We start from the raw sequence: 24818 nt of genomic DNA on the forward strand, positions 1-24818 counted from the left end.
CTTTGGCCAGAGTTTCTCGCACATCACCAGGTGCTGATGCGTAGGCCAAATTGGTTAGTCGTCTAATGGCCTGACCTAACTCTGGTATGGACTCAGATGCTCTTTGCCTTCGTTCCTTTAGCTGAACACGATACAGATCTGTTTGGTTAGGAGGGGAGAACCTCTCCTCAAGGGATCTGACCAGTGTCTTATAGTGCTGACCAGTATCACTTGGTAAGTCACCTAACACTGATTGTGCTTGCCCACGCAGTGAAACAGCCAGGTAAAGACTTTTCTTATCTTCTGCCCAGCCGTTTACAACAGCACAAGCTTCAAAATGTGATTTATAGTCAAGCCAGGAACCTGTTCCGTCATACGTGGCTGGCTTGATTATATGGCCTGTCTTGGCATTTTCTGTCCCCATTGACTGTCTCTGCGGTTTAGGCGTGTCAAATAGATGGCCCGTCACAATGTCGTCAACCCCAGCTCTTGATGTGTAGCTTGGTGCGCCTTCGTCTGGAAATCTAACTTTAGGCCGTGCGCCGTACTCGTCAAATGACACATCTCCTGACATACCGGTATTATCAGAACTGCGTGCTGCATATCCAGACTCTTGGCTTGCCGCATTTGTCTGACCATCGTTGCTGGTTGGCGTTCTCATTTTTTCTAAGAGCTTCTCCATTCGCTCTATAGTTTCTGACACTTTCTTGGACGAATCCATGGTCAACAAAATCCCGACGCTTGCCAACAAATAATGTAACGTGCAACGCAGCCGAGCTTGGTGTTTGGTGATACGTCTTGTATCACCGAGGCGTTACACTTGGGTTTGTTAACCTGTTAACTCAGGTTTTTGTTGACCAAATAAAATTACAATCAAATATATACAAATACGATAAAGTAATACAATGGATCTCTTCTTGATTGGACAACCACTAACTGTGGTCAACGGGTGTCTCCCGTAAGTAAATTTCTTCTTTTCCTGCCACTACGATAGGACTGCCTCTTGGCACTTCCCCCACCTGTGGTATGCCATCTCTCCCTATAACCAACCAACTGCCTTATTCAGGTCTTATGTTATGGTTATTTTAGATTCTCAGCTATGTGCCCTCCGCAACTGTATCCCTTATTCAGGTCTTAATACAATGTATAAGACGACACACAGATGAAATCTATTTCAAACTCTGTCCCCTGAGAGGTATCAAAACACTCTAATACAGCGTGTATTACTTCAGGGCAGTCTCCGTACAATGGCAGTATGATACTACTTGTATGATCGTAAAAGTAATATTTTTTAGTGTTTAAGAATTAAGTGAAAACGTAGGTCTAACGTTTATACGAAACTAAACGATAAAAAATCAACTTCCGTTTCATGATCAATTATTTATCCCACCCACTACTTTTCTTTTTTCTGTCAGACATAACGTCATTTTATCAGCAGATGTTAAAGAGCTCTAAAATACAAATACCAAGGCATAATATGACAATGCATGGAGTTACAGTAAAAAAGACTCTTCAGTGTCCCAATTGAAAATTACATCTTTCCCCAAAAAATTTGGGTTAAAATTCCTACATGACAAACACTTTGAAATTTTCAGTGCTTTAAAACAGCGTTATTTAACGACATAATACATAAAGTTGTTTTCTTGTTTAAAATTTCCATTACAAATCTTTGTACAAGTTCCAAGTCAATTATTAGCCCTAAATATGTACTTAAGGATATAGAAGTAGAAGTTTCGCGAAAATTTTTAATCAAAGTTTTGTTGATGAAGTGTTAAGGTAGAAAAGAAATTGAAAGAATTGGCCAATGGTGTTAAGACAAAGGCCTCACTTATACTCGCCATCGAAGTTTAATGCTAGAAAGAAAATATGTTACATGTATTCATTACAACGATCACAGCAAAATTAATTATGAGTAAAGGGAAGATATATATCAATATTGTCGCTTATGACTTGGCTAATTAATGTGTGTTGATATTAAAGTTTATATTCTCTTGTACTAATTACAAGACAAAAATGTACTTCTAGTATTTACTAGTAAATGTATAATTGAAGACGTCAAATGTATTTTTACTAATATGAAGATGCCAGTTCCATTATTTAGGCATAAACTACACTAATAACAGAACTATTTAGGGATAGTCACAGACTCTTGTCTCTATCAATATTTACTCCAAAGTATGATTGTTACAGAAATAAGCGTATATGGGGATAAGAAATCAAAAAAGAAGCAGAAATACCACGGCCCGAAAATGGTGGACATTAGTTTATAGGCAGCCTCCCAGCAGCAGAGGATGGTAAAAGGTTACCTAATGGACTCCCCTCCCACTGGGGGGCTAAAGTCAGGCACAAACCACGGCCAGCCGTGACGACGACCAATAAAAAGTCTAAAAATAAAGTACTCAAAAGGAAACATGAAGAAACAAGTGTATTAATTGAAAAGGTTTGTATACAACTAATACTTTAGGATGAAGGACTTTAAAATTTCATCAAAAGTTTTAATCAAAATTAGATGGATAAAGTGTAAATTTTGTTACGTCTCTTCAGAGAAACCACCCATTATACTGATGACTTCTATGATTAAGCTTTTTATCGAATTGACATTTGTGTTTAGTTTTGCAAAAGACAATTAAACTAGGGCTAATTGTAACGGGAACCGTTACAGATGTTCCCAAAACGCTCCCCAACTCTCTTTTGGTGCCATACTCCCTTTAAGCTTCATTAAAAAAGAAAAACTCTATGCATTTTACACTTTAACAACGTTTCCCTGAAGTATGCCGAGTATATTCAAATTTTAGCATTTGCACGCGTGCACATGTAAATGCATGTGCGTAATGACCATATTATCTTGTCTACACTATCTATATACAATAATATAATAAAATAATAAAGCATTTAATCCAAAAGTATTAAAAAATACTCTTCATCACGAGTATATTTAAAATTTACCCATCTCACGTGCATGCACGTGCATGCATATGCATGATGACTTTACCTTTTTGTAGGAGTCCACTATGTCTATCTATATTCTAAATCCCATCCTGTTTGGTTGAAAATCAAAGGAGTGATACCCTTTTAAAGTTTAAGCCAATCAGATTGCAGCGCACGTGCATGCGCGTGTTTTCATGATACCTGCTATAAATTATATTGTAGTATATCCTAATGCATGACTATTTTAAAATTTCAAAGCATTTCGTCAAAAAACAAAAGAGATATTGAGATCTTTGTTTCAGCCAATCAGAGCGAAGCACACGTGCATGCACGTGAGTTCCTGCTAATTTGACCATGTCATATTATCTAGACTATTAATATATCCTTATAAATGAGTTTCAAAGCATTTCAATAAAAAATGTAAAAGTTATGGCTATAATAAGTATATCAGTCATTTCACTTATTTCACGCGCACGCACGTGCATGCGTATGCGTGCAAAATGACCTTCGTTGTGCACAACTACACTTGACACCTATTAACCCTAAAAAGGTTTTAACTTAGTTGGGTGAACAGTTTCTGAGAACACTCGCGGACAAAAAAAGTACCAGAGAACAAAGAAGAAAAAAAAAGAATAATAATAATAACTAGTGCTAATTGTAACGGGAACCGTTACAGATGTTCCCCAAACGCTCCCCAACTCCCTTCTCGTGCCATATTCCCTGTAAGTTTCATTAAAGAAGGCAAAATCTATGCATTTAAGACGTAAACAACTTTTCCCAAAAGTATACCAAGTATTTCAAATTTAAGCAATGCAGGCGTGCGCATGTGATTGCATGAGCGTATTGACGATATCATCTTGTCTACACTATTTTACTCATTTGCACGTGCACGCACGTGCATGATGACCATACCTTCTTGTAGGAGTCCATTATGTCTGTCTATGTTCTTAATCCCATCCTGTTTGGTTGAAAAACAAGGAAGTTATAGCCATTTAAAGTTTAAGCCAATCAGATTGCAGCGCACGTGCATGCGCGTATTTTCATGACAATTATTATATATCATATTGTAGGACATCTTAAAGTATGCTTATGTTTTAAATTTCAAAGCATTTTGTAAAAAAAACAGAAAAGATATTGAGATTTTTGTTTCAGCCAATCAGAGCAAAGCGCACGTGCACGCACGTGCATGCATGTGATTGGTGACTATACCATCTTGTAGGAGTCCTTTATGTCTATCTATGTTGTAAATCCCATGCTGTTTGGTTGAAAACCAAGGGAGTTATACTCATTTAAAGTTTCAGCCAATCAAATTGCAGCGCACGCGCATGCGCGTGATTTCATAAAAAATTTTATATATCATATTGTAGTACATCCTAATGCATGTCTATGTTATAAATTTCAAAGCATTTCATCATAAAACAAAAAAGATATTGAGATTTCTGTTTCAGCCAATCAGAGCAAAGCGCACGTGCATGCGCGTGAGTTCATGCAAATTTGACCATGTCATCTTATCTACACATCTTATTTATCTTTATATAATGAGTTTCAAAACATTTTATCAAAAAATATAAAAGTTACAACAATATTAAATATATCAGTCATTTTACTCATTGCACGCGCCCGCACGTGCATGCGAATGCGCGCAAAATGACCTTCGTTCGGCACATCTACACAACATGCCTACTAACCCTAAAAAGGTTTTAACTTAGTTTGGTGAACAGTTTCTGAGAACACTTCCGGACAAAAAAGTACCGGAGAAGAAATAAGAAGAAAAAAGAATAATAATAATAATAATAACTAGTGCTAATTGTAACGGGAACCGTTACAGATGTTCCCCAAACGCTCCCCAACTCCCTTTCGGTGCCATATTCCCTGTAAACTTCATTAAATAAGACAAACTCTGTGCATTTTTGACTTTAACAACGTTTTCCCAGAAGGATACCAACTATATTCAATTTTTAGCATTGCACCCAAGTGCATGTGAATGCATGTGCGTTATGACCATATCATCTTGTGTACACTTTTTATATATTTTAATATACTATATATTAAAGCGTTCAGTCCAAAATTAATAAAAATCACTCATACAAGAGTATTTTTAAATATACTCGTTTCAAATGCACGCACGTGCGTGCACGTGCATGATGATCATACCTTCTTGTAGGAGTCCCTTACATATATCTATGTTCTAAATCCCATCCTGTTTGGTTGAAAAACAAGGGAGTTATAGCCATTTAAAGTTTCAGCCAATCAGATTTCAGCACACGTGCATGCGCGTAATTTCATGATTTTTTTTATATCATTTTGTAGGATATCCTAATGCATGACTATATTTTAAATTTCAAAGAATTTCGTCAAAAAACAAAGGAGAAATAACAATTTAAAGTTTCAGCCAATCAGATTGCAGCACACGTGCATGCGCGTGATTTCATGATTTTTTTCTATATCATTTCGTAGGATATCCTAATGCATGACTATATTTTAAATTTCAAAGAATTTCGTCAAAAAACAAAGGAGAAATAGCCATTTAAAGTTTCAGCCAATCAGATTGCAGCACGCGCACATGCACATGCTTTCATGAAAATTCTTATATATCGTGCGGTAGATCTTCATAATGTAGGACTATGTTCAAAATTTCAAAGGATTATGATAAGAAACAAGAAAGTTATTGAGACTTTAGTTTCAGCCAATCAGAGCGAAGCGCACGTGCATGCGCGTGAGATCTTGCTATTTTGACCATGCTATCTTGTCTATACTACTAATGTATCCTTACATTATGAGTTTCAAAAAATTTCATCAAAAAATAGAAAAGTTACGGCAATATCCATTATATTAGTAATTTCACCTATTGCACGTGCGCGCTCTTGCAAGCACGTGCGCGCAAAATGACCTTTGTTTGGCAACTCTACATAACATGCCTACTAACCCTAAAAAGGTTTCACCTAAGTCGGATGTGTAGTTTACAAGATCACTCGTGGACAAAATTTTCCCAGGAAGAAGAAAAATAATAAGAATAATAATAATAAGAAACAGAGTAAAAACAATATGTTCCCCAACTTCGTTTGGGGAACATAACTAGGGCTAATTGTAACGGGAACCGTTACAGATGTTCCCCAAACGCTCCCCAACTTCCTTTTGGTGCCTTATTCCCTGTAAGCTTCATTAAATAAGACAAACGCGATACATTTAAGACTTCAACAAAATTTTTCCAGAAGTATTCAATTTCAGCATTGCACGCATGCGCATTTGAATGCATGTGCGTACTGACCATATCATCTTGTCTACAGTAGTGATATATTTTAATATACTAAATATTACAGCATTTAATCCAAAAATATCTTTAATCTAGTGTATTTAGAATTTTACACATTTCACGTGCACGCACGTGCATGCCTGTGCATGATGACCATTCCCTGTTGTAGGAGTCTATAATATCTATCTATGTTCCGAATCACATCCTGTTTGGTTGAAATCCAGGGGGGGTTATAGCCATTTAAAGTTTCAGCCAATCAGATTGCAGCGCACGTGCATGCGCGTGATATAATGAAAATTAATATATATGACATTGTAGGATATCCTAAAGCATGCCTATATTTTAAATTTCAAAGCATTTCGTCAAAAAACAAAAAAAGATATTGAGATTTTTATTTCAGCCAATCAGAGCGAAGCGCACGTTCATGCACGTGCAAGCATGTTCATGATGACCATACCTTCTTCTATGAGTCCATTATATTTGTCTATGTTCTAAATCCCATGCTGTTTGGTTGAAAAACAAGGGAGTTATAGCCATTTAAAGTTTAAACCAATCAGATTGCAGCGCACGTGCATGCGCGTGTTTTGATGAAAATTCTTGTATACCATATTGTAGGATATCCTTAAGCATGCCTAAGTTTTAAATTTCAAAGCATTTCGTCTAAAAACAGAGAAGATATTGAGATTTTTGTTTCAGCCAATCAGAGCAAAGCGCAAGTGCATGCGCGTGAGTTCGTGCTAATTTGACAGTGTCGCCTTATCTACACTATTAATATATCTTTATATAATGAGTTTCAAATCATTTCAGTAAAAAATGTAAAAGTTATAGCTATATTAAGTATATCAGTCATTTCACTCATATCACGCGCACGCACGTGCATGCGTATGCGCGCAAAATGACCTTCGTTCCGCACACCTACACTACACACCTGGCTATGTTTTCAGTCAGGTGTAAATTTAGGGTGGCTTATGAAAAAATAATTTTTACTAATTTTCTATAAAAATTAATAAACCTGAGACACAAATATAATATACTTTACAGGTTAGAGATATATTTAACACAATTTCATAAGTCAAAGTCATTCATAAAAAAAATTATTCAATTTTTTATTTCAACATTCCCCTTTTTTTTGGAATGTAAAATGTGACATTGCATAGGGTCTTAATTAAACGGTTGTATGAGCCTATTAAATCTTACTCTACAGACACAGTTCTTTTGCTAATTTTATTAGCGATGTTTCTTCAATAAAAATCAGTTTTTCTAGTTGCCATGGAAACTGTCTTTAATTAATAAAAGTTAAAATTAAAATTGTGTGTCGGACGAACTCTTGTCTGTCCAATTTACACTGACCAAAAATGATTAAATTGACAGATGTTGCATGCGTGTTTAAAGCTTCTTGCCGCTTTTCAGCTGTAGATATGCACTTTCTTGCATAATAAAATCCATTTCTATCCAGATAACATTGTTTTTCTGTGAAATATGTTAAATCAATTAAATCTTCTCCTTTGTCTGTCCTATGTTACGGGCGAAAATTGTAAAATTAAATACCGATTTTTTTCAATCAACGGACCTCTCTGGGGCCCCTTTTACGACATACATGTCTTGAGATGGTAGAAAACGAGTGCATCACGTGTTTACCGCAAACCAGTCTGTTTACAAGATGGACGGAGGCAAGGAAAAATAGTTGTCCGTCTCACTGAAGTATGTAAGTTACGGGCGAATGTGTGTTCGTCCGAATGTTCGTCCGAATGTGATATTTTATGAAATTTAGACGCCAAAATTAATTAACATCACACATATTCTTGTGAATTATCATGCTACATTACCGTAATTGTTATTATAGATTGAAATAACTTCGTAATTTCATCAAAATATAAAGTAAAGCGATGATTTTTCAATCTGGACAGAATGATTTCCATTCGGACGTAACAAGGACAAATACTTTATAGATATCTATGTTATTATGGTAATTATATTGAATTCTTAATGTTAAATGTGCAGCAAACTTGAGTGAAATTTTTTTAATGATCTCGGTCCTATCTATAAAAGTTGATTACAGATTACCTCTAATTAATTCAAATGAAATAGATTTAATATCTCAAATTCTTCTTTTAACAGTATATACCAAAGAGACAGTTGAAGATTCTGAGAGGAACTTCATAGCAGCTATATATAGATTATGTCAATAATTACCTGAATAAATATCTTTTAGATGGAGATAGATCATTTTGTGTGTTTTTTCCTCAGTTATTGTGTGTAATAAAAAATACAAAAGAGATTAAAATTCCCTAAATCCTCAGTGTCCGTCCAGGTTTTTCCAACATCTGTCTTCTGTTTGTCCAACATAAAAAGTGACATTTTAAAGTTTCATACTAGTGTTATTTATCAATTTTCCCCAATTTCTTTTTGCATTCTATGTCTTTGGTCATCATATATTTCAAATTCCAAAGCTGAAAATACTTTTTCTTAAGCACTGAGAACAGAAAAATAGACTTTTTGTCTGTCCCTGTTCGTCCAACACTTTGTCACTTTTTTCATATTTTAATGAGTTTAAATGATTTTGAAATATGACAAAAGGTTTAAACATAATTGCTTACCTAGAATATAGTACAAGAAATGTAGATTTGCAATTTATATTGTAGTTGATGGAAGATACAACCGATTTTGTCTGTCCTGTTCGTCCAACATGTGATGTGGACAGCCCGATTATTTTTCATGAATAAAAACATTTTTCCTTAAAAAGTTATCTTTTTAATGATGCAGTTAGCAAGTATAGATATATATTTTATCCCATGTCAAAATTTAAGTTGATATTTCAAGAAAAAAATTCTCAAGTATTTGTCACAGATATTCTACACTGTACTGAAAACGTAGCCACCTATTAACCCTAAAAAGGTTTTAGCTCAGTTGGGTGAACAGTTTCTGAGAACACTCGCGGACAAAAAAGTCCGGAGAAGAAATAAGAAGAAAAAAGAATAATAATAAGAAACAGAGTAAAAACAATATGTTCCCCAACTTCGTTTGGGGAACATAACTAGTGCTAATTGTAACGGGAACCGTTACAGATGTTCCCCAAACGCTCCCCAACTCCCTTTTGGTGCCATATTCCCTGTAAGCCTTATTAAATAAGACAACATCTGTGCATTTTTGACTTTAACAACGGTTTCCCAAAAGGATACCAATTATATTCAAATTTTAACATTGCACACGTGCCCTTGTGAATGCACGTGCATAATGAACATATAATCTTGTCTACACTTTCTATATATTAAAATATACTTTATATGAAAGCATTTAGTCCAAAAGTATTAAAAATCACTCATTCAAGTGTATTTTCAATTTCACTCGTTCCAAATGCACGCACGTGCGTGCACGTGCATGATGACCATACCTTCTTGTAGGAGGCCCTTATATCTATCTATGTTCTAAATCCCATCCTGTTTGGTTGAAAACCAAGGGAATTATAGCCATTTCAAGTTTCAGCCAATCAGATTGCAGCACACGTGCATCCACGTGATTTCAAGAATTTTTTCTAAATCATATTGTAGAATATCCTAATAAATAACTATGTTTTAAATTTCAAAGCATTTCGTCAAAACTCAAAGGAGATATAGCCATTTAAAGTTTCAGCCAATCAGATTGCAGCACACGTGCATGCGCGTGATTTCTTGAAATTTTTTGTATATCATATTGCAGGATATCCTAATGCATGACTATGTTTTAAATTTCATAGCATTTCGTCAAAAAATAAAGGAGATATAGCCATTTAAAGTTTCAGCCAATCAGATTGCAGCGCACGTGCATGCGCGTGATTTCATGAATTTTTTTCCATATTATATTGTAGGATATCCTAATTCATGACAATGTTAAAAATTTCAAAGCATTTCGTCGGAAAACAAAAGAGATATTGAGATTTTTGTTTCAGCCAATCAGAGGAAGGCGCACGTGCATGCGCGTGAGTTCATGCTAATTTGACAGTGTCATATTATTAACACTTTTAATATATCCTTATGTAATGAGTTTCAAAGCATTTCATCAAAAAATGTAAAAGTTATAGCTATATTAAGTATATCAGTCAATTCACTCATTTCACGCGCACGCACGTGCAGGCGTATGCGCGCAAAATGACCTTCGTTCCGCACACCTACACTACACACCTATTAACCCTAAAAAGGTTTTAGCTCAGTTGGGTGAACAGTTTCTGAGAACACTCGCGGACAAAAAAGTACCGGAGAACAAATAAGAAAAAAAATAATAATAATAATAATAAGAAACAGAGTAAAAACAATATGTTCCCAAACTCCGTTTGGGGAACATAATAATAACTAGATGAGATCTCGTTGCGAGCAACGAGTAGGTCTTCCGTTGAATTTCTAGATAAGATGAGATGTGATTTTGACTGAGATAATCGTTAAAAGAGAATGACTCTAAGTTTTCCTTCATTAAAATAATTTTTTTTTTCATTTTTATCAGTGAATGGTAAACATCTTTTGTTCAAAAAGGCTGATAAAAATACTTTTTGATACGTAAAGCATAAAAAATGACGCATTTTGTCCCTTGCAACCCCTAATTACGTAACAAATGATCAAAATGTTATCATATATTGATGCAATTCGTTATGATGAATAATTTTGCCTCAGTTATGTATAACAAAATATTGATCATTAAAGAGTTATAGATAAAAGACTTTTGGCCCCTCTGAGCCCCTATTTTGAGGGGTCAGCCCCTTTTTCTTGATATCAAATGAAAGGTCTTTTAATTTTGAAGATTTTTTGTTCAACATTTATTCAAAGATTTCTATTCGTTGTGGAGATACGCTAAATGGAAATAATAAAGGGCCACTCCTACAAGTCCTTAATGGGCCATTTTACAAAAATTCAAAGTATGCATCTTGTTTAGAACATTATTCTGACCATCTTTTGTTCAATATTGCTTATCAAAATATTTCCCCTTTTCGAGATAAAAAGCATCAAAGATTTGATATTCTGGCCCCTTCTGATCCCTAATTACGTAACATATGATCAAAATTGTATCATATATTGTTGCAAATCGTTAAGATAAATACTTTTGCTTCAGTAATGTATAACAGAATATTGTTCATAAGAGAGTTATAAATAAAATACTTTTGGCCCCTCTCAGGCCCTAATTTGAGGGGTCAGCCCCCTTTTCTTGATATCAAATGAAAGGTCTTATGATTTTGAAGATTTTTTGTTCAAAACTTATTCAGAGATTTCTATTCGTTGTGGAGATATGCTAAACGGAAATATTTAGGGGCCATCCCTACAAGTCCTTAATGGGGCCGTTTTACAAAAATTCAAAGTATGCATATTGTTAAGAACATTATTCTGGCCATCTTTTGTTCAATATTGCTTATCAAAATATTCCCCCTTTTCGAGATATAAAGCATCAAATATTTGATAATCTGGCCCCTTTGACCCCTAATTACGTAACATATGATCAAAATTGTATCATATATTGTTGCAAATCGTTATGATAAATACTTTTGCTTCAGTAATGTATCACAGAATATTGATCATTAGAGAGTTATAGATAAAAAAAAATGTTGGCCCCTCTGAGCCCCTAATTTGAGGGGTCAGCCCCTTCTTCTTGATATCAGATGAAAGGTCTTATGATTTTGAAGATTTTTTGCTCAACACTTATTCAGAGATTTCTATTCGTTATGGAGATATGCTAAATTGAAATATTTAGGGGCCGCTCTAACGAGTCCTTAATGGGGCCGTTTTACAAAAATTCAAAGTATGCATATTGTTAAGAACATTATTCTGACCATCTTTTGTTCAATATTGCTTATCAAAATATCCCCCCTTTTCGAGATATAAAGCGTCAAAGATTTGACATTCTGGCCCTTCGTGACCCCTAATTACGCAAGATATGCTTAAAAGTTTATGATATATTGGTCCAAATGGTCTAAAATTAAATAATATCGAAAATTCGACCAGAAAAAATGATAAAATTTTTTGGTCATATGGGGGATCGAACCCGGGTCGCCCGCGTGACAATCCAACGCGCTAACCATTTAGCCATTGGGATCGCCGCTTCGCGTTTTCAAATGTAAATATCTCGGGATTGGCTTTTTCGATTTTCAAACAAATTACATATTTCGCTTCTGCAAAAGAGTCTCTATTCAAATCAAAAACAAAAATATTAAAAAACAAAAGTTGAAAAATTGCGTTTTTTAAATTCGCTTCCGGTATCGACCGGAAGTACTGACGGCGCACGAAAAGGCAATTCTGCAACGCTATAAATCATGAACTATCATATCCAATTAATCTTCAGTTCATATCTTAAGCAGTTTCCGCTACTAAATCAAGACAAAATTGCATTTTAAAATCAGAAAATTCCCCATATCTCACGACCGGAAGTGACGTCATAAAAACGCTTAAAAACCTATCAAGATCAATTGATTAGCTATTACATATGAAAATTTCATGTAAATCGGCTGGGCCGTTTCTGAGAAATCGCGTGCACAAAATCGGTTGGAAGAATAATAATAATAATAATAATAATAATAATAATAGAGAAAAAGAAACCGAACGAAAACAATAAGGTCTTCCGTTGGAAACGGAAGACCTTAACTAGGGCTAATTGTAACGGGGACCGTTACAGATGTTCCCCAAACGCTCCCCAACTCCCTTTTGGTGCCATTTTCCTTGTTAGCGCATTAAATAAGACACACTTTAAGCAATTTAGACTTAAACAACGTTTTCCCAAAAGAATACAAAAAATATTTAAATTTAGCATTGCACGCGTGCTCATTTGAATGCATGTGCGTAATGACCATATCATCTTGTCTACACTATTTATATATTTTAATATGCTTCACATCAAATCAATTAATCCAGAACTCTTTTAAGCGTATTTTTAATATTACTCATTTCACGTGCACGCACGTGCATGAGGACTATACCTTCTTGTAGAAGTCTATTATGTCTGTCTATATTCTAAATCCCATCTTGTTCGGTTGAAAAACAAGGGAGTTATAGCCATTTACAGTTTTAGCCAATAAGATTGCATCGCACATGCATGCGCGTGTTTTCACAACAATTGTTATATATCATATTGTAGTACATGCTAAAGTATGTATATATTTTAGATTTCATAGCATTTCGTCAAAAAAAAGAAAAGATATTGAGATTTTTGTTTCAGCCAATCAGAACGAAGCGCACGTGCACGTTCGTGCAAGTATGTGCATGATGACCATACCTTCTTGTAGGAGTCCATTATATCTGTCTATGTTCTAAATCCCATCCAGTTGGGGTGAAAAACAAGGGAGTTATAGCCATTTAAAGTTTAAGCCAATCAGATTGCAGCGCATGCGCATGCGCGTATTTTCAAGATAATTGTTATATATCATATTATAGAACATCCTAAAGTATGCTTATATTTTAAATTTCATAGCATTTCGTCATAAAACAGAAAAGATATAGAGATTTTTGTTTCAGCCAATCAGAGCGAAGCGCACGTGCATGCGCGTGAGTTCGTGCTAATTTGACAGTGTCATATCATCTACACTATTAATATATCTTTATATAATGAGTTTCAAATCATTCAATTAAAAAATATATAAGTTATAGCTATATTAAGTATATCGGTCATTTCACTCATATCACGCGCACGCACGTGCATGCGTATGCGCGCAAAATGACCTTCGTTCCGCACATCTACACAACACATCTATTAACCCTAAAAAGGTTTTAGCTTAGTTGGGTGAACAGTTTCTGAGAACACTTCCGGACAAAAAAGTACCGGAGAAGAAATAAGAAGAAAAAAGAATAATAACTAGGGCTTATTGTAACGGGAACCGTTACAGATGTTCCCCAAACGCTCCCCAACTCCCTTTTGTTCCATATTCTCAGAAAGTTACATTAAATAAGACATACGCGATATATTTTAGACTTTAACAAAGTTAAATCCAAAAGTATTCAGTTTCAGCATTGCACGCATGCGCATTTGAATGCATGTGGTAATGACCATATCATTTTGTCTACATGATTTATATATTTTAATATACTAAATATTACAGCATGTAATCCAAAAATATGTTTAATCTAGTGTATTTGTAATTTTACTCATTTCACGTGCACGCACGTGTATGCATGTGCATGATGACCATACCCTTTTGTAGGAGTCTATTATGTCTATCTATGTTCTGAATCCCGTCCTGTTTGGTTGAAAACCAAGGGAGTTATAGCCATTAAAAATTTAAGCCAATCAGATTGCAGCGCACGTGCATGCGCGTGATTTTATGAAAATTATTATATATCATATTGTAGGATATCCTAAAGCACGCCTATGTTTTAAATTTCAAAGCATTTCGTCAAAAAACAAAAAAGATATTGAGAATATTGTTTCAGCCAATCAGAGCGAAGTGCATGTTCATGCACGTGCAAGCATGTTCATGATGACAATATCTTCTTCTAGGAGTCCATCATGTCTGTCTATGATCTAAATCCCATGCTGTTTGGTTGAAAAACAAGGGAGTTATAGCCATTTAAAGTTTAAGCCAATCAGATTGCAGCGCACGTGCATGCACGTGTTTTCATGACAATTATTATATATCATATTGCAGGACATCTTAAAGTATGCCTATCTTTTAAATTTCAAAGCATTTTGTTAAAAAACAGAAAAGATATTGAGATTTTTGTTTCAGCCAATCAGAGCAAAGCACATGTGCACGCACGTGCATGCATGAGAATGATGACCATACCATCTTGTAGGAGTTCTTTATGTCTATCTATGTTCTAAATCTCATGCTGTTTGGTTGAAAACCAAGGGAGTTATAGTCATTTAAAGTTTCAGCCAATCAGATTGCAGCGCACGTGCAAGCGCGTGATTTGATGAAAAATTTTATATATCATATTGTAGTACATCCTAATGCATGTCTATGTTATAAATTTCAAAGCATTTCATCATAAAACAAAAAAGATATTAAGATTTCTGTTTCAGCCAATCAGAGCAACGCGCACGTGCATGCGCGTGAGTTCATGCAAATTTGACCATGTCATCTTATCTATACATCTTATATATCTTTATATAATGAGTTTCAAAACATTTTATCAAAAAATATAAAAGTTACAACCATATTAAATATATCAGTCATTTTACTCATTGCACGCGCCCGCACGTGCATGCGAATGCGCGCAAAATGACCTTCGTTCAGCACATCTACACAACATGCCAACTAACCCTAAAAAGGTTTTAACTAAGTTTGGTGAACAGTTTCTGAGAACACTTCCGGACAAAAAAGTACCGGAGAAGAAATAAGAAGAAAAAAGAATAATAATAATAATAATAATAATAATAATAAGAAACAGAGTAAAAACAATATGTTCCCCAACTTCGTTTGGGGAACATAATAATAATAAGAAACAGAGTAAAAACAATATGTTCCCCAACTTCGTTTGGGGAACATAACTAGTGCTAATTGTAACGGGGACCGTTACAGATGTTCCCCAAACGCTCCCCAACTCCCTTTTGGTGCCATATTCCCTGTAAGCTTCATTAAATAAGACAAACTTTATGCATTAGAGATTTTAACGACGTTTTCCCAGAAGTGTACTAAGGTCATTCAAACTTTAGAATTGCACACGTACGCATGTGAATGCATGTGCGTAATGACCATGTAATATTGTCTACACAATCTATATATTTTAATACACTAAATATTAAAGTATTTAATCCAAAATTATTATAATTGAACAAATTATAACTTGCTCATGCAAGTGTATTTTTGATTATACTCATTTCACGTGCACGCACGTGCATACATGAGCATGTTGATCATATCTTCTTGTAAAAGTCCATTACATATATCTATGTTCTAAATCCCACCCCATTTAGTTGAAAACCAAGGGAGTTATAGCTGTTTAAAGTTTCAGCCAATCAGATTGCAGCGCACGTACACACACGTGTATGCATGTGAATGGTGACCATACCGTCTTGTAGAGGTCCATTATATCTATCTATGTTCCAAATTCCATCCTGTTTGGTTGAAAACCAAGGGAGTTATAATCATTTAAAGTTTAAGCCAATCAGATTGCAGAGCACGTGCATGCACGTGTTTTCATGATAATTGCTATATATCATGTAATAGGATATCCTAATGCATGACTATGTTCAAAATTTCAAAGGATTTCGTCAAAAAACAAGAAAGATATTGAGACTTTAGTTGCAGCCAATCAGAGCGAAGCGCACGTGCATGCGCGTGAGATCTTGCTATTTTGACCATGTCATCATGTCTATACTACTAATATTTCCTCACATTATGAATTTCAAAGCTTTTCATCTAAAAATAGAACAGTTGTGGCTATATCTATTATATTGGTCATTTCACGTGTTGCACGTGCACGCTCTTGCAAGCACGTGTGCGCAAAATGACCTTGATTCCGCAAATCTACATAACATGTCTACTGACCCTAAAAAGGTTTTACCTACATCGGACGAATAGTTTACTAGATCATTCCCGGACAAAAAAGTTCCAGGAAGAAGAAGAAGAAGAAAAATAATAATAACTAGAAAAGAAACTCGTTGCGAGCAACGAGAGGTCTTCCGTCCAATTCTGGAAAAAAAACCCCGCAAAATCGAGCTGAAAAGTGATATATAACTTTTCATGGAAACAAAGGGGATTGAACCCGGGTCGCCAGCGCAAAAATCCAAAGCGCTGACTATTACGCTATTGAGACCATAGCTTTAAATATACATTTATATACTTCTGCAACAGTTCATCTGTCTTAGAATAATGAAAGGCGGGTCACTATTCATAATTTTGCGTCAAACGAATCGAAGAAATCTTCGGGCCTTTTTCTTTGGAATGTTCCATTAAATAGGTGTGATAGTTTCAATGGAAATGAAAAAAGAATGTTCGTATAGCTTAAATTTCATTGTTAAGAAAGTATATTTAACGTATTAACACATATTGTATATAGATAAATAGCACTAAATCAGTGAAACTGCTATAATTTTCAACTGATTTTTATTTTGCTGTTTATCCCTATAATGAAATATCCCGATTACTTAAACTTTCATGTACAGCTTGAATTGCTTCGCCGAAAAGCGTGTCGCCCTATGACGGTCAAGGAATCAGACACCATTTATGTTTAATAACTTGAATGAGATCATTGAGACAAGAATGATGATATAAACTCCATTAAATTATCTTTTTAGATATGGTTTTCTTATTTCTGTCTTTTCTATTTGTTTAATTCAAGTGTGCATTAGGAAAACGGTGGTAACGTTTAATACTTACTATATATGTTTCTTAAAAACTATTACTTATAACTATGGTTTAAAATCTGTTTTTCCGCAAAAAGTAAAAGATACTAGCTATAGGTATCGTATTTCATTTGCACATTTAGTCTTTTCTTTTTCTACTTTGAGAACCAGCCAAAACCAATTATAGAAGACGTTTGAGACCACCATGGATTAAAACATAATTTGACACACGTTTGCAACGTAACAACGACGTGACAATCCTAGTATTCCTTTACACTTCTTTTATCCCTATTTTACTTTCGTTCAAGCAAACGCTCTGCTGCCTCCGTAAACCCCTATTGCGAAATGTCGGAGTTGACAGAGACAGCCGCCATTTTGGACCCACTTCAGATTTTTGAATGTTAATTTCTAGAGTTTGGATTTATCAATATTCAAACAAATTATATAGTAAGCTTAATAAGAAGGGTCTCTATTAACATTCTAAAAATCAATGAAAAATATTGAAAAACAAAAAAGTTAGAAAATACGGACTTTTTAATTTCGCTTCCGGTAGCAACCGGAAGTACCGACGACACACGAAAAGGTGATTCGTCACATCTAAAAGTCATCATCTATAATCTCTTACAAGTTTCCAGTTAATATCTTAAACCATTTTCGAAAAAAAGGGGGGACAAAATTGCATTTTAAAATCAGAAAAGTGTCAATAACTTGTAACCAAAGGTGAGTATTCCAAATTTTCCTATCCATGCCACAACTTCATATAATGACGCATAATTCCTAAAATTTTCACAGAAAACTACTGAATAGTTTTCGAGAAATCGCGTGCACAAAATTTTGGGGAAAAAAATAAGAATAATAATAATAAGAAACAGTAGAATCACTAGAAGGTCTTCCGTGAAGACGGAAGACCTTAATAATAACTAGTGCTAATTGTAACGGGGACCGTTACAGATGTTCCCCAAACGCTCCCCAACTCCCTTTTATAGTCATATTCCCTGTAAGCATAATTAAATAAGACAAACTTTATGCATTTGAGACTTTAACAACGTTTACCCAGAAGTGTACCATGTTCATTCAAATTTTATCATTGCACACTTGCGCATGTTAATGCATGCGCGTAATGACCATATCATATTCTCTACACAATCTATATATTTTAATATGCTAAATATTAAAGTACTAAATCCAAAAGTATAAAAAAAAAACGCTCATTCAAGTGTATCTTTGATTTTACCCATTTCACGTGCACGCACGTTCATACATGAGCATGGTGACCATACCTTCTTGTAGAAGTCCATTACATCTATCTATGTTCTAAATCCCACCCTGTTTGGTTGAAAACCAAGGGAGTTATAGCTGTTTAAAGTTTCAGCCAATCAGATTGCAGCGCACCTACACACACGTGTATGTATGTGCAGGGTGACCATACCTTCTTATAGAAGTCCATTATATATATATATCTTATTCAAATCACAACCTGTTTGGTTGAAAACCAAGGGAGTTATAGCTGTTTAAAGTTTCAGCCAATCAGATTGCAGCGTTTGTACACGCACGTGTATGCATGTGCATGGTGACCATATCTTCTTGTAGAAGTCCATTATATATATCTATGTTCCAAATCCCATCCTGTTTGGTTGAAAACCAAGGGAGTTACAGCTATTTAAAATTTCAGCCAATCAGATTGCAGCGTTTGTACACACACGTGTATGCATGTGCATGGTGACCATATCTTCTTGTAGAAGTCCATTATATATATCTATGTTCAAAATCCCATCCTGTTTGGTTGAAAACAAAGGGAGTTATAGCTATTTAAATTTTCAGCCAATCAGATTGCAGCGCACGTGCATGCACGTGATTTCATGATAATTCCTATATATCATTTTGTAGGATATCCTAATGCATGGCTATGTTCAAAATTTCAAAGGATTTCGTCAAAAAACAAGAAAGATATTGAGACTTAAGTTTCAGCCAATCAGAGCGTAGCGCACGTGCATGCGCGTGAGATCTTCCCATATTGACCACGTCATCTTGTTTATACTACTAATACATCCTTACATTATGAATTTCAAAACATTTCATCAAAAAATAGAAAAGTTACGGCACTATACATTATATTGGTTATTCACGTGTTGCACGTGCGCGCTCTTGCAAGCACGTGCGCGCAAAATGACCTTCGTTCCGCAAATCTACATAACATGTCTACTGACCCTAAAAACATTTCACCTTAGTTGGTTGTGTAGTTTACGAGATCATTCGCGGACAAAAAAGTGCCCAGGAAGAAGAAAAATAATAATAACTAGTGCTAATTGTAACGGGGACCGTTACAGATGTTCCCCAAACGCTCCCCAACTCCCTTTTGGTGCCATATTCCCTATCAGCTTCATTAAATGAGACAAACTCTATGCATTTGAGACTTAAACAACATTTACTCAGAAGTGTACCAATTTCATTCAAATTTTAGCATTGCACGCGTGCGCATGTGAATGCACGTGCGTAATGACCATAAAATTTTGTCTTCACAATTTATAGATTTTAATATACTAAATATCAAAGTATTTAATCCAAAAGTATTAAAAAATACGCTAATTCAAGTGAATTTTTTATTTTACTCATTACACGTGCACGCACGTGCTCACATGAGCATGTCGACCATACTTTCTTGTAGAAGTCCATTACATCTATCTATGATCTAATTCCCACCCCGTTTGGTTGAAAACCAAGGGAATTATAGCTGTTCAAAGTTTTAGCCAATCAGATTGCAGCGCACGTACATGCACGTGTATGCATGTGCATGGTGACCATATCTTCTTGTAGAAGTCCATTATATCTATCCATGTTCCAAATCCCATCCTGTTTGGTTGAAAATCAAGGGAGTTATAGCTATTTAAAGCATAAGCCAATCAGATTGCAGCGCACGTGCATGCACGCGTTTTCATGATATTTGCTATATATCTTATAGTAGGATTTCCTAATACATGCCTATGTTTAAAATTTCAAAGAATTTCGTCAAAAAACAAGAAAGAAATTGAGACTTTAGTTTCAGCCAATCAGAGCGAAGCGCACGTGCATGCGCGTGAGATCTCGCTATTTTGACCATGTCATCATGTATGTACTTCTAATATATCCTCACATTATCAGTTTCAAAGCATTTCATAAAAAGTAAAAAAATTACGGCAATATCTATCATATTGGTCATTTCACGTGTTGCACGTGAGCGCTCTTGCAAGCACGTGCGCGCAAAATGACCTTGACTAGGCAATTCTACATAACATGTCTACTGACCCTAAAAAGGTTTTACCTACATCGGATGAACAGTTTACAAGATCATTCCCGGACAAAAAAGTACCCAGGAAGAAGAAGAAAAATAATAATAATAAGAAACAGAGTAAAAACAATATGTTCCCCAACTTCGTTTGGGGAACATAACTAGTGCTAATTGTAACGGGGACCGTTACAGATGTTCCCCAAACGCTCCCCAACTCCCTTTTGGTGCCATATTCCCTGTAAATTTCATTAAATAAGACAAACTCGATGCATTTGAGACTTTAATAACGTTTACCCAGAAGTGTACAAAGTTCATTCAAATTTTGCGTGCGCATGTGAATGCATGTGCGTAATGACCATATCATATTGTCTACACAACCTATATATCTTAATATACTAAATATTAAAGTATTTAATCCAAAAGTATTTAAAAAATACGCTCATTCAAGTGTTTTTTTGATTTTGCTCATTTCACGTGCACGCACGTGCTTACATGAGCATGGTGACCATATCGTTTTGTAGATGTCCGTTACATCTATCTATGTTCTAAATCCCACCCCGTTTGGTTGAAAACCAAGGGAGTTATGGCTGTTTAAAGTTTCAGCCAATCAGATTGCAGCGCACGTACATGCACGTGTATGCATGTGCATGATGACAATATTTTCTTGTAGTAGTCCAGTATATCTATCTATGTTCCAAATCCCATCCTGTTTGGTTGAAAATCAAGGGAGTTATAGCTATTTAAAGTTTCAGCCAATCAGATTGCAGCGCACGTGCATGCACGTGTTTTCATGACAATTGCTATATATCTTGTTGTAGGATATTCTAATGCATGGCTATTTTCAAAATTTCAAAGGATTTCGTCAAAAAGTAAGAAAGATATTGAGACTTTAGTTTCAGCCAATCAGAGCAAAGCGCACGTGCATGCGCGTGAGATCTTGCTATTTTGACCATGTCATATTGTCTATGCTACTAATATATCCTTATATTATAAGTTTCAAAGCATTTCATAAAAAATTTAAAAAGTTACGCCTATATCAATTAAATCGGTCATTTCACATGTTGCACGTGCACGCTCTTGCAAGCACGTGCGCGCAAAATGACCTTCGTTCCGCAAATCTACATAACATGTCTACTGACCCTAAAAACATTTCACCTTAGTCGGATGTATAGTTTACGAGATCATTCCCGGACAAAAAAGTACCCAGGAAGAAGAAGAAAAATAATAATAATAATAATAATAAGAAACACAGTAAAAACAATATGTTCCCCAACTTCGTTTGGGGAACATAATAAGAAACAGAGTAAAAACAATATGTTCCCCAACTTCGTTTGGGGAACATAATAAGAAACAGAGTAAAAACAATATGTTCCCCAACTTCGTTTGGGGAACATAACTAGATGAGATCTCGTTGCGAGCAACGAGTAGGTCTTCCGTTCGATTTTTGATAAGGTTCTAAAACAACTTTAAATGAAAAAAAGTGTTCAGATCAATTATTCAAAATACGTGAGAACACATTAAAGAGTGAAATCTATCAATTTCAAACAACCTCCGGTCTTTATAATTCACTTCCGGTGTGACCGGAAGTACTTAAAATGACCTATAACTCTTTTCTGAGTGTAAAGGAATCATCCGTGATAATTTCGAGGGAAAATGCTCATTTTTTGGACAACTTCCGGTTTGGAAAAAATGACTTCCGGTGGACATAATATTACTCGAGACACTCTATTTGCCTCCATAAGAAATATTAAGAAAAGAAAAAAATAACATTTTGCATATTTTTAAACTACTTCCGGTTGACGATGGACGCGACGGCAACAAAAACCATATATCCTTCTCAAATCTAGAAGTCATAATCTATCATCCGTGAAAGTTTCAGGACCCAATCTTCAACCGTTTTCGAGAACACACTCGGACAAAATGACACTTTAAAAACAGAAAAATGGCCATATCTCGCGACCGGAAGTGACGACGGCAAAATAAAAAAAAACATAAAGTTCAAATAGTTTCCTATCATTGCTGAAAGTTTCATGAAAAACTGTCGAGGCGTTCTCGAGAAATCGTCTGCACAAAATCGGTAAGAAAAAAAATAATAATAACTAGAAAGTCTGCTATTGCAAGCAATAGCATATGTCGCCCCGTACTGGACAAGATTTCATTTTTATCATCACTCAAACAAAGGTCCATTAGCTAAATTTAAACAACCATCGAGTTGTATCAGTCCTTTCCATTGGAAACGGAAGACCTTAATTGGGTACATCCCACTAATTATTTTTAGAACGGTAGGAGAAGAAAGTAGTGCAGGAAAATTACAAGTTCCAAAATTTGCAGACTTGCATAAAAGAAATCTGGCAGATGTACTGAACTGAGCCTCATACTTGTTAATTGGCAGTATCTTTCCTATCATAAAAGCTTGGGAAATGTCATTTATGAAGAAGATCAGCCGAATTATTTTGTGTATTGTAACGCCAGTGAGAACTCTGAAATTTCCCTCTTTCACTTTCATTTTAGAGGTTCTGCCGAAAAACAAATCTGACATGCCACCATCAATTCGAGCATTTCTGCATTGCAGAGAGCTTATGTTTGTTATGAGATGATAAATCATGTGTAAATTTTCTCAGTTTAGCGGAATCATGAACATTTTCGGCGAGATGAATGTTTTGTTTACAGTGGTGATCAAGGCTTCGCGAACCTGCAGGAGCGGATCAAAGGATTTATGAATGAATAAAAACTATGGAAATGACGTACCAATTTTTTAATTTATACTTGGACTATCTAATGAAATGAATAATATACAAGTAAAAGATATGCAAGAAAACGCGAAATGATAATAAATGCAGCTGACAATCGTTATTTTTTTTTATATAGATAAGATAAAATATTTATAAATTCAAGAGACAAAACAGAAGGAGAATGAATGATGGCAAAATATCACATGACAGGAACTGAATTTTATGAATGAAGATTTTAAAACGTTACTTGTAAGTTGTATATGTTATATCTGTGTATTCTACCTGGTTGTGTGCTTCAAAAAGGGGGGGGGTCGTCTTGAACATAGTACATAGCCATAACGTTTGAATGGTAAGTGCTAGGGCTTTCGTATTTCAAATATGTAATCCTTGTGAAAAGAACTTTTATTGGATACGACGAACTTTGACCCTTTGACCTAGACCTTGGAGAACACATGTGTACATCTGAATCTTTTTTTCTGTTTCGTTTCTATGGCAACTGTGAGCGACTCATTACAATTATTTTAAAAGTAGAAATCACTTTGACACATTGCAAGGAATAAACATTGAAAGTTTCAAAACGATTGCCTGCGTAGTTATTGAGAAAATCGAAATTAAAGAATTTTAACTTTCACCTGGTTTTCATGGCAATAATCGATTATTTGAAAATTTTAAATGCGAATCGCACAACTACAGACACTAATCATTCAAATAAGAAAAGTTTCATGACGAACGTTTAAGGGACCAGAGAGAACACTCTCGGACAAAATTTGTCGCTTTTTACAGGTTTCCATGGCAACGGTAGACATATTGGAACTGAACGACCTCACTGCACAACTACAACCAGTGATCGTCCTTTGAGGAAAGTTTCAGGAAGATTGTCCCAGCCATCTCCGAGAAACAGCCTGGATAAAAAAAAACATGCGTACAATATCAATATGTCGTACCCGACTTCGTTCGGGGCGACATAATAATAGTGGAAAAGAAACAACAGAATCAGTAGAAGGTCTTCCGTTGGAAACGGAAGATCTTAATAATAATGATAAGAAACGGAGTAAAAACAATATGTTCCCAAACTCCGTTTGGGGAACATAATAACTGATGGCTATTTTTCAAATACATGACAGTATTACATGATTTGTGATGCATAAATTAAAACAATTAGCCTATGGTTTTAGGTAAAAAGCCTTAGCTCTTCTAGTCACATTTATTTTATGCTAAAAGAAAAGTTGTTATTTATTTGCACTGTACATGCCTTCTCTTTACTTCAGATCAAAACTGTGAAACCCAAGAAAGGGAAAATGTATGGTGTTGATGACTTTGATATGTTGGTGAATAAATACAGGAAAAACTTGTTAGGAAAATCCCAAAAATCAAAATGGTTTGACCGGAGATGGTGAATTAATGATCAGAATAAAAAAAGAAGAGGAAG

At 35.1% G+C, this 24818-nt stretch overlaps 1 protein-coding gene across 1 annotated transcript; it reads left to right on the forward strand.

Annotated features, from left to right (window-relative positions):
- Window positions 1-1226: 1226 nt before the first annotated feature.
- LOC134260937 (uncharacterized) lies at window positions 1227-24818 on the forward strand. The gene is made up of 3 exons (XM_062743459.1): window positions 1227-1232; window positions 2243-2419; window positions 24658-24818. The coding sequence occupies exons 1-3, from the start codon at window positions 1227-1229 to the stop codon at window positions 24784-24786; spliced, it is 312 nt and encodes a 103-aa protein (XP_062599443.1). The 3' UTR covers window positions 24787-24818.

Source organism: Saccostrea cucullata, unplaced genomic scaffold, assembly GCF_032062105.1.
Source record: "Saccostrea cucullata isolate Sc308-1 unplaced genomic scaffold, CSIRO_AGI_Scuc_v1 ctg1300, whole genome shotgun sequence".
Taxonomy (NCBI): domain Eukaryota; kingdom Metazoa; phylum Mollusca; class Bivalvia; order Ostreida; family Ostreidae; genus Saccostrea; species Saccostrea cuccullata.